The sequence below is a fragment of the Gordionus sp. m RMFG-2023 genome, chromosome 3 (assembly GCF_954871325.1).
Source record: "Gordionus sp. m RMFG-2023 chromosome 3, tfGorSpeb1-WG-v2, whole genome shotgun sequence".
NCBI lineage: Eukaryota > Metazoa > Nematomorpha > Gordioida > Chordodea > Parachordodidae > Gordionus > Gordionus sp. m RMFG-2023.
The window spans coordinates 14,490,333-14,503,153 of NC_088777.1; the positions used below are offsets into that span (position 1 = coordinate 14,490,333).

Sequence of the window (12,821 nt, forward strand, 5' to 3'; positions counted from 1 at the left end):
TTTTCAAAATTATTATGGTTTTGTACTTTGCCTGGAAATTTTTTTTAATATTAAATATTAGGTATAAGTGATCAGTAATATTTAACAAATAATATTGGTATTATCAAGTAAAAGCTTTAAATTTATTCTTACTCAAATACACTTAGTTTTAATGGTTTGAACCTGGCCTGAAGGGGGGAGGGGGTAAAAAGAATAAAAATTGGATATTATTTTCAAATAAAAGGTAACATCTAGCATAAAAGTAAGAAGAAAATTCTCATTCCCCGTCATTTTTGAAGGGCTATCTACTAGTATAATTTATAATACTCTATAATATATAATTATTTATAAAATATTAGATAAAATGCCACTTTTACAGACGTATTTAACAGCTATATAATGTATTACTGTTAATACTTTTTAACGCCATCTATTTATTTAAAATAATTTTAAAATTAAACGACTTATTATTCATCCCACAATGGATGTAATAAATTAGATATCTTTTCTTCTCTTTTTTACTTGTTTTTAGGAAAGCTATCTTTTTCTTCTTTAAAAAACAGTTTTGAGTTATGATAAAATTGTATTAAATACACGTTTTATTATAGATAGATAATTATATCACATTTTATATTGATTATAATTTTATTTTATTTTTTTTAATAATTTACATTTTATTTTATTTTCGTCACGAATTACATTTTTATTCTCCTTATATATCTTTTTTTTAACAATAAAAAAATAACTATTTGTGTGAAAATACAAATTGACATAGGTTACAGATTAAATCATGGGGAAATTTTCATATATTATTTTTTTTTTATTTTTTTTTAATATTTTTTTTTTATTTATTTATTTTTAAATTTTTTATTTATTTTTTTTAGATTGTCTGGATTTTGGTAGAAATTTTTGAATGTTACCTTTTTCTTTCAATTGGCATATTTTTAGATGTTTTTTGATAAATAAATATCGTGTGGATTTTGAAGGAAATTTTTTGATACAATATCAAAGTTTTTTAAATTTAACATTGTATATATGTTATGTTTATTCAAATAAATTGATTAATTATTTAGTATACCTATTTTTATTAAATTCTTAAATATACTCTGTTTTTCTAAATTCTTAAATATACTTTTTTTACTAAATTCTTAAATATACTCTTTTTTTCTAAATTCTTAAATATACTCTTTTTTTCTAAATTCTTAAATATACTTAAGATTTTTTTTAAATTTAAAAAAAATAATAAATAAAAATATATATTTAAAAAAAATAAATAAAAAAAAAATATTAAAAAAAAAATAAATAAAAAAAAATAATATATGAAAATTTCCCCATGATTTAATCTGTTACCAAAAAATGTAACGTTAAAATCATATATAAAAAAATGTTAATATAAAATTTTCACCGATTAAAATTAAATACAAATTGATATATAATAAAATAAATCAATTGCCAAAATAAATAATAAAATAACATCGATCAACATATTCAGCAAGTTAAATTTTTAATACGAATATATTTTTGATATTTTACAAACCACTATTATTTTAAGATATAATATACCAACTAGAAGTAGCGCGACAATATATAAAATCTTAATTGATATAATATTCTGTTCCTTATTTTATAGTTTGAAAATGTTTCATTCTAATATGGCATCCTTGCCGTATAAATAACTCAAGACTTCAATATATTTGCATAAATATTTCGTTCAAAGATTTTTAGTGTTTTTATTTTATCAATTTATCCAACATAATAAATTCTGATATGAGTTAACATCGTGAGTGTCATGGCTATGACTGAAAATTTAACAGAATTTTATTTGTGTTGCTATGTAATTTAAGATTATTATTACACCTGCCGAGAGCATATGATTGCATATTTTAGATAAACAATAATGGTCAACTCTGTAGTCGTTTATATATCATTAAAAATGAAAGTTAAAGAAATTTAATATCTCACGATAATTTTCTCGATTACTTATCTAGCTTCCATCATGTCATCTAAGAGGGCCATATAGTTATATGATTTGGATTGTTTGTTTATACTCTCTTCTTCAAGAATTATTGATTTGGTTTAGGCCTATGAATTTTTCCTTATTAGTCCATTCTATAAAACATTGTCTAAAATGGTAACAGAGAGTTTTATTTGTTTCGTGACCTTTTGTCAATGTAACTTGCTAAGAATTATATATCCTTATGTTGATTTCCATTATCAATTGAGGCATATGTATGAATTTATTAACCTTTATTTTTAACACTTGTAATTATTTAGACGCTAAATTATTATATATCAGCAATCGAAAATATTAAATACTGTAATAAATAGATTTTGTATTAGAAAATATTATTTTTAGAAATGTCTAGTATTGTTTTAATTATTTATATGCTAGATTATTTGTATGCAAAATATAATAAATGACAAAATATGAAATTCAGAATAATTGTTTAGTTAGCAAATTTTAAAAAAGTTTAATATATTAATATAAAACCCGGCCGAAGGCAAGGCAAAAGCGGGGGCAAAACAGTGGTATGGGGGCTTCGCTCCCATTAATTTTTTTTTAGTTGAGCCCCCTGATATTGTAAAGGCTAGCGACATCCCTGAGCAATTCTCAATTTTAAACACGTAGAATTGAACGATTTCCTTTAGAAACTTGGAATGTGAATCAGAGCACTTTATCCTACGAAGAACGCCCAAATAAAGAATGCGATGCGAAGTTTGGAATCCTCGTTTTTCTAATCTGGTTGGGAATTAACACCCATCAATCTGGGTATTGATTAAAAAAATGAAATGCGCGGTGACTACTGTGAAAGTAAACTTGAACGATGGCGTGTAGATAGTTGAACGCCAAAAACAAAATCGCAGAGTTATAATACCCAGATTAGGTTAAAGAAACTTTGCGAGGAATACTGTGATGGGGTGAGAAGCCTTCTAAATTTTATAAGAGCGATTATATTCGATGTCAACCTATATAATTATTATTCTAAATTATTAAATTTATATACATAATCATGATTTACCAATAAAATAAATATATATTATTACAAAATTTTGTCAAATTTAACCTTAATATCGTAATTATGGATGGATATTATAATTTGATTTTAATGAAAATAAGAAATACATTTACTATTTCACTGTGGTATTTTTCCCCAGTAGCAATTTGAACTTCAGTATTTTATATTGTTTAAGCATTTTTTATGGAGGGTATATGAGTATTCTTTAAATAATGAATTAGGGCTTAAAATAATTTGCCTATTAATATATTATATTTTTATAATATATTTTTCTAATAATACTAATTTGTCTATACTTTATAAATATGAGCATATCCATTATAATTCAAATAAAAATATACCTATATTATTAGGTCTTAAGTAAATTCTATAATTATGAAAAAGAAATTCCGAGGTTTTTTTTCGGCGGGTCTTTTTCCATAGGTTTTTTCTGCGATTTTTTTTCCTGGAGGTTTATTTTCCGGGGTTTTTTTCCGGGATTCGTCATATATATATATATGTCATTTTCTTTCTTGTAATTGTAGCGAGAGAGACTTAATCATGGAAACTTATTCAATTAAGTTAATGCCGCATATAATCCGTATGATGGATGTTTATAAATATATCTAAGGTTAAAAAAATTAAAAATTTTTATTTTAATTAATAAATAATTATATTAGCTCCAATAATAGATAGGAGCATATTTAATTGTTAATCTATATAAGTTAGTTACTCTTATGTTTCTATATGTGCTCCATGCAGAATAAGAGTAAATCTAACCTAGTCAACATAATCAAAATCTTAATTTAAGCAGACATGAGATTTTATTTATTTTTTCATTGCCAATGGGCTTTTAGGTAGGTGCCTCTACCTCCTGCGCGCACATGTAACTGCAGCTTACCAAAAAATCTTGGATAGTCCTACTCATAATTATTTCCCTTAATTGTTTTCTCAGTTTGATGTGCTTTATGAGGGAACCAAGCTTTTCTGTGGCATATAAAACGAATACGGTACTAAATATTACGTTATTTGTCCGTTTTACCTATGTATTTAGTGGACTTTTAATATTTTTAGGAATTTCGTGAAAAAGCAGTCAGGTTGAACAAAAGGATTACTTATTAATATTTAGAGGAGATACAATATATGTGGTAATATAATTAAAATATATTATATATATAGCCTAATTTATAATATATTAAATGATAATTTAAGATGGTAGACCTACGTTGGCATGCAAGATAGTGTCTTACAAGATATTTGGGAACAACAAATATCTTCTCATAAAAGAAGGTTTGATAATTCAAACGTGTTTAAACGTAATTTTGATCATTTATATCCTGATTTTTGTGATAAATATGATGAAAAACTATCCTTTGCACATGATTCTGAATTCCTTAAAACCTTATCACATGATTCAAGCTTACCTCAGACTTATATATGCGATAATGAAAACAAAAATGCTGTCCACGATAAATATAAATTTGACTACTTAGATGATTGTAAATACAATAATAGTGTTAAGAATAATGATAATGGAAATCTTAAACCTAATGATATAAAGAATAAATTTAACCACCTTATTGATTCTTTTTACGCAAATTCAAATCAAGAGCATGGTCAAGAAATAGAGTATGATTTTAATAAGTATGAATATTTTTTGTCAAACCCTTTCTTTCCTCCTTATTATCCCTATAACAACTCACTAAATCATTTAATTAATTTACACTCTTTGCACAAAGATGGCAGTGGCAAAAAATTTGAAACTCCACTAAATAAAATTCCTTACAGTGAACATAAATCAAGTATTCAGTTATCACCTGATCATACTGCTTTTGTGAAATTAACCAACAAAAGAAAATATATTGGGAAGGACAGTAAAATTGTTGATTGTGAATATTCAAAAAGTTTAAAAAATAAAAGACAGAAGTATTCAGATATATCATTTGAAAATATTCTGTATAATCAGATGCTATTCACTAATAATATCAATCCCAGTAATAATATTGCTATGAATAATAATAAAAATGGTAATTTGATTAATAATTATGCAGAGAATTTTAATTTGGGTAATTACTTATTTAATAAAAATGCTTACAACACCAATGCTGTCAATAATAAATATGATTTTCTTATCAACAACTATTATCTAAATGAAATTAATAATAAACAGAAGCAGCAACGAGTCCTGAAAAATTATCAGTCTGGCGATAATAATCTTTTAAAAAATAATTCAAATGTTCAACTTAACAACAATGATTTTAGAATTATCAACCCAAATAACACCAATAATTTGTTGTTTCAACATCTTCTGAGTCAACAAAATTTGCAGCAGAATCAAAATCCTCATCAATTGCATTCTTATAATCAATCCTATAATAGCATAAATGATATAGCTAACATCAACGGCAATAACATTTTGAATGAACTCTTGCTTAATATCAACAAATACAATTCACAAAACTTGAATAATCACAATGTCTCGCACAATAACACTGATGCTGATTCGAACAATAATGATGGTGATTATCGTTTAGTCCAGCATGAAATTCTTTACCCATCATCATCCTTAATGAGTATCAGTAATGATCAAAGTGATTTTGGGGCTAAACAAATGATACATGGGCGCCGTAATTATTACCATCACCCACCCAAGGCTGAGGATTTATCTGCCCAAAGTTCCACCAATTCTTATGAAGTACTTGACTTTTTGGGTCGGGGAACATTTGGCCAAGTTGTCAAATGCTGGAAAAGGGGAACAAGTGAGATAGTGGCTGTTAAAATCCTGAAGAATCAGCCTTCATACACTAGGCAAGGCCAGATCGAGTTGGGAATTCTCAATCGACTTTGCAAGCCTGATGATGAAAATGATGAAGGTGAGAATTTTAAATAAAATAATTTTTATTTTTTTTTATTAAAAGGTGATCAAATATTTTTACAGAGAATAAGATCTTTTGAAATTAATTTTAAGCATTTGATATTTTTTGAATTTTTTTTTGAAATATCTAGTCTTTTATCCATTACTAGGACCTTGCCTCAAGTCAGGCATTTGGTCCAAGATGGAGGAAGGGGCAACATTTTGTCAGCTAAGTTGTAAATTGGGGGGGGGGGGTGGTTATCTTAATTATTTTTATCAAGAGATGTCTTATTGGTATTTAGGTTGCCATTCTAATATATTATTTTTGTAGTAAAAAAGCATATCCTTTCACTGTCTTTACATGTGAAGAAAAGTTGTATGTAGTTTATACACAATTTTATTTTTTATACATCATAATATATCAAGAATAAAATGCCAGATTCAGGGTTGAATTTGCAGAGACTCATTTTTGAGTAAAATTGAACTACTCATATAACTGACTTTTTTGTTTAGAAAAAATTTTTAATTTTATTTCTATTACTTTTAATTAGTTGTATTTGTTTTAAAAATATAATTTAAATAAGTTAATATAAGATCATGCTGAAAAAATTATTTTTTTTATAAATCAATAAAAAATAAATAAGCAATGTTTAGAGAAAGGAATTTAGAAATTTAATTCCGATTATCTTATCCAGGAGCTATATAAATGACCTTTTCATATATTAATATTTTGCAAAAAAATATGAATAATCAAAACACATAGAAATCGAAATAATGAAATAAATTATTAATCTTTTTATATATTAAATTATTAAATTCTGACCTTTTTTTTAAAAAAAGATATAATTATTTTCAAATCGATGTTAGAATAAGAACGATTCGCTATCTCTAAAACCTAAAAAAATCATTTTCATGCAATTGAAGAGTCACAAAAATATTAAAGTAATTGGATAGCCGAGTACCGATATGGAGAATTCGCCTTTTTACTTTAATTTTATTTAATAAATTATCGGAAGTTATACCTCCTCTAGCCGAGTACCGATATGGAGAAAAAATTATCTTATCGTTATAACAGTGGAATCTATGTTATACCGAAAAAAATTGCCATTAATATTCAAAAATCACCCACTTTATGTTATCTTAACCGATATCTTAGATTACCTTTTAATTCGTTTTTATAAGATTTGGACATGGAAAGGAAGATTGGAAAAAAAAATAAAAATCACTGAAATGGGGATTTTTTTAAGTAACTAAGAGAAAAGGAACAAAAGTCTAAATCTATTGGAAAATATAAATAATATGAAACGCAAAAGGCGGTGAAAATAGTTGGCGGGATTGTTGGGAAAACATTGTCGACCTCGACACGCGTTTGCGATTAAAATTGTTTTTTTTTAAGAAAGAACATTGTAATTTTTTTTAGACGAACTTTAAACGGACGATTTTTTTGATCAACGTGTTCGTTCATATTTTACGTTCATTTAATTTTAATAACCAAAGTTAAGATTTTCACTTTAATTTTATAATAAAGCATATTTTTTATAATTCGCCACGAATTCGCGCTAACTATTGAGTGATAATGTATTTTTTATACTCATATTTGAGATAAATTATAATTAATTTTGTAGATAATTTATCAGGTATTTATACTCGAATGACCTTGGATAAGGTTTCTACAAAACGAAAAGATAAAAATAAAAGAATTGTATAGAAAAGAATTGATCAAGCCTCAGGAAAAATTGCAATTCTGAATTGTCGTTTATCATTACTATGAATTAGTAGGTAACTAGAAGATGATTATTTATAAATCATTTTAAGCGAAAGATAAAACTAAGGAAGGTCAGCTGGAAGCGGTTTAGACCGCTTTTCAAAGCCCGCGTGCGAAGTTAATTTAAAAACCAAATGGGGTTGATTTATTTTTATCGGTCCCACGTAGTGTTGTTAAACGGCTCTTTTTTGAGCCGATTTTTAAAAACGAATAACTCAATATTTCATCTTGAATAATATTAAGCAAGACTGAAGATTTTGTTTATAGAAGGAACAAAGGTTTGAACATCTATTAGCAAAATCTCAAGGCTTAGGCAATATTTTTCTGGCTAAAATATTGAGTTAGCCGTTTTTAAAAATCGGCTCAAAATGAGCCGTTTAACAATACTAGTCCCACGTAATGTTGCAAAAGTAACTATTTGATATCATTTTTTTCAAAACTAACTTCCTTGGCGAATTTAGCATAAGGGGTAGCCAGATATGGAGTAGGGTTAATGTACAATAAAAGTATAGCTTAAAATTTAGTCTTTGCTTAATAGATTGCTATATATACTCTCCGATGACGTGCATTATCATTAGTTGGAGTTTCACATAAATCTGTAACTCAATCGTCAACTGATTTGATGAGACACTTTACTTGTAAAATTCGACAGATTACGTGATATCTGACAAGTAATACCTAATGTATTTTATTATTATTCTTCGACATTAATATGCCTAAAAACTTCTCACTATTATTAAATATCGTAATTATTTACCGATTGTTATTCCTATTTTATACTATAGTGTGTGTTAGTGATCTGCATCGGGCCTAATTTTTCAAACCCGGCCCGGTCCGAATTTATTTAAATATAGAAATTAATTTTTATAATTATTCAAAATAAAAGACATATGTTATATGGCATCTAGTTTCTAAATAAAATAAAATATTTTTATTTTACATAAAGGATTTAATATAAAATTGATAAATTTAGATATATTTAAAAAATTTCCAAGGCTCGACCTGAACCGGCCCGAATTTTTTTAATAAGTATTAGGCCCGACCTGGCCCTAATTCGATTCTTTAAAAAAAATTAGGCCCGAGCCGGCTTACTTTTGCATATCTCTAGTGTTCATATATTTGTAACAACTTTCTTATAAAATTGTTTGACTTGCTATAATTATTGTTATAATAGCATATTGACATTTTTTAAAAAATAATGTTAGAAAGTTAAACAATTCTTTAAGAAAGTTGTTACAAATATATGGAAATGTTTTACAACAAATCATATTGATACCCTGCATTCTTTTGTATACTTTGCCGCGAATTCGCGCTAACTGTGAATGCAATTTGTTTGACAAAGACTTAGAAAATACACTAATATATTACTTTTTTGGCTAGAGTACTTATGCGCTACACAGATCTGGCCAGGACCGATAGAAATAAAGTAATTCCATTTGGTTTCTAAAATCGATCTGCATGCAGACTCAGTTTTTCGAAAAATTCTTCGGAACAAGAAATGAGCTAAACTTATTCCGATCTCATTAGATAAAAAATCGTTAAATACAACACGGTAATTCCACCTTCAGCTCATGTAGAACGCGTTTTCACTCAGTGAATCGCGTTTTAATTACGATGCGTTGCATATCATAAATATTTTGAAAAACTATTATATCACAAATTTATTTGAAATTTTATTAAATTTAAAATTTTAATATAATTTATATTTTAGTTGTTTTATAAATGACGATATCTAGGCATTTATTTTTTTAACTTCATATGAAATTATATACGATACTATTGTTTGCCCAGATAATTTAATTATAAATTTGAATTTTGTAAATGAATGCCAACGGATTTTATTTTTGTGACCGATGAACGCGAATGAATTCTTTTTTGCGAATAACGACGAATTAATTTTTTTTAATGTTTATTATCGAAAATTGAAAATTATAAAAAAGTTAAAAACAATAAGATTAACAAAATTTTTTATAAAATATATTTTTTTGCCGAAAATTTATTAAATAAGAGCTGCTATTGTTATTCAAAAAAATAACGTTTTCCCATTTACATTACTCTGCCAAATAAATTTTTTTTGATGTAAAGCCGTTACTTTAATATTTCTAAAAAGTCTTGTAACCTTTAAAAAAAAATAAATTGTTTTTCAGGGATGTGAACCCTTCAACAAAAAAAGTGTCCGGGTTCGGGTACAGGAATAAAATTTAAAAAGGGTTCGAGTCCGGGTACAGGGAATATAAAAAAAAATGACTCAAAATAAGATTTTTTTCATTCATTTATTATATTTCAATATATATACATTCATAATTTAGAAATAAAAAATTTTAAAATGAAATAATTTATATTTTAAATGTTTTATTCAATCGCACAATCATAATATCTTCTAAAATATCATTCTTGAGATTTCCACATAAATTAGACAATATATAGATTTCAAAGATGAAAATCCACGTACTCTTACTTAAAATAGATAGTTATCTTTTTAATACATAAATTATTGTACTTGTGTCGCTGTACAGCCATGACCTAGACAAGATATATAATTCTGGATATATTGAAGAATTTTCTTCCTAGAATTTTAAAATATTTATCTCCTTATTTATTCTCTTAACTTCTGAAAACGTTTCTACAATTGGTATTTTTTGATCCTCCTTTCTATCTGATGAGAATTTGATTTTTTTTTCTATATCTAAATGTAAAATTTCAAGATCATCAATGTTGCTATCATTATTATTATCACTACAACCAGTAGGTAATGTCGTAGCCTCCAATATATTGTAAATAATTAATGCATATGCCATAAATCCTTAAGATGGTCTTTAGCTATTTGTTTTTGCTCAATACTCAATAAAACTTGATATCGAGGATCTAAATTTATAGAAGCGTATACAACACTATTTTGCAAATATGCTCTCGAATTTTCATGTTTTCTAATATTTCGTATGAAAAAGGACTAAGTTTTTCTAAATCTAACCGGCATCTAATCCATATGCCATAAAAATCAGATAAACATAATTATTCTGATTGTAATCTTAATGTTATTATTTTTAAAGGAACTAATAAACTAGTAAGGTTCTTTGTTTGGCACCAATCATCTTCCAAAAAAATGACTTCACATGCTCCTATAATAAAATCATTACAAAAATCTTCCAAACTTTATAATCTTTCTAGCATCATACAAATTGAGAACCAAAGTGTTGTGCATTATCATATAAATTAAATATTATTACTTGCACTACAAAATAATTCACTTCCAAAATAATCAGCGTGTTACTATAACATCACAATAAGAAAACATTTTTACGTATCTTGTGAATGAGTCTTCCCCGTAGATATTTTATTTTTATTCAGGGTATCGAACCGCGAAACAGAAATAATCGCTATAAATTTCAGAAGCATAGCCGAACCCTTACTTCCAACCCGTTATAAACACTTTCTTACGGTTTTTCGAAATTATGTTTTTAATGATTGCAAAATTTTATAGAAAAAAATAGCTCAAATTTATATTGTGGTTATGTTACAATTTGTTATTTCCTATGCACATGCTTTTTAACAAAATAAAGAAATTCAACTTCTTTTATCTTGCTTGGGTTTTTATTAGATTATTAGGGTGTTAAAAAAATATTATATTATATTTTAATAATTTATTATATAAATCCAAAATTTATAAACGAACCGGCATGGATTTATAGGCCTGGGACCCATGCAAATACAATAACCGGGATTGAACTAACCATTAACGGTTCGACATCTTGTTTTTATCAAAAATAAATTTGATAATGTTTCTTTTATTCATTTGTTTGTTGAGAATAATTCTCATAATATTATCCTCATTAGTACTACACTAGTATAATTGAAGATATCCAATTAGTGTTGTTAAACGGCTCGATTTACGATTTTTAAAAACATTAACTTAATATTTTATCCGAAAAATATTACGCAAACCTGAAGATTTTGCTCATAAATGACACAAATGTTTTGACCTAATAGCAAAATTTTGAAGCATATAGTCAATATTTTATTAAGCAACAATTAAACAGTAACTTGCCTTTAGAATACAGACCATGTAAATAACAGATGAAAGATTTTTTATAATATAAATATTAGATATACCTTAAATTACATAATAACGCTATTAAAATGTAATAATTATAAAAATATAAAGTAACAGGTAACTTAAAATACAAAGTAACGCGTTATTTTAATTCGTTATTTTTCATAAATACATGCCCATAGCTAGAAGGCTTAAGTTGAGGGGAGTGAGGCAAAAGTTTATTTGAGGGCTAATATTATATATTTTGGGGTGCTATTTTTATAAGTTTTAAGGGGGTTGCTTTCCTTCCTTATGGCTGCTGGGCTGCTTCAGTAGTAACACATTTGCCTTATTTTTATCTTCATTTTAAAATCATTTTTCTTTCATGGGTAAATCTCACAATAAGCTTAAATCAAATTTCTCAATGAGCAAGTTCTTTCAAACAACAGTAGGCCCAATCATATCTGTAGTGTATATTTTAATATCCATGTCTGTTGATACCTTTTTGAGTCTAACCCTGAAATCAGTGGCGCCATAGCCTTTACAATCTCAAGGGTTCAAAAAATTTTTTAATTTAAATTTTTCATTTTCAAAATGACCCTTTTGTATTATTTCAAAATCAGGAGGCTCTTCAAATTTTTCAGGAGGCTTGAGCACCTATGCGCCCTCCACTAGTAAAGCTAAAAAAAATTATCTTATCGAACAATTATATCGGGTATTTATTATTTGACACAAGAAATTATAAAATAAATGATTATTTTTTTAAAATTATTTATTATAAAACAAAATTTTTTTAAAAAATGATAATATATCATTTAAGCGAAATTACTAATATTCAAAGATAAGATTATTAAATATTTAAAGTTAAACCATAATCATTCGTAGATAATCTGATTTTTATTAATATATAGTGTGTATTAGTGATCTGCATCTGACCTAATTTTTTTATATAAAAATGTATGTCTGGTCCTATCCTGAAAGAAACTTATTTATCCCGAAACTGCCCGAAGTTAAAATAATATTATTTGTTGGTCCTGCCCGAATTTAAGAAAAAAAATTTTAATTGTAAAAATGATTATTCTACAACGAAAAGAAATTTGACCCCTTGTTTCTTGCAAAATTTTTAAAATATATCAATTTATTTCACAAAATTGAATGTTATTGTACTTGCATAGGGTTTTAGAAAATCTGGACATT

General features: G+C 26.3%; 1 protein-coding gene across 2 annotated transcripts in view; it reads left to right on the plus strand.

Annotated features, from left to right (window-relative positions):
• Positions 1–4,041: 4,041 nt before the first annotated feature.
• The window catches only part of LOC135926233 (uncharacterized), a 31,093-nt gene continuing 22,313 nt past the window's right edge, over positions 4,042–12,821 (plus strand). For both annotated transcript variants that reach the window (XM_065462028.1, XM_065462027.1), the window contains exons 1-2: positions 4,042–4,123; positions 4,188–5,848. In XM_065462028.1, the coding sequence (XP_065318100.1) occupies positions 4,207–5,848 (1,642 nt within the window). In that variant the 5' untranslated portion in view covers positions 4,042–4,123; positions 4,188–4,206. The remainder of the gene's footprint in view (positions 4,124–4,187; positions 5,849–12,821) is intronic.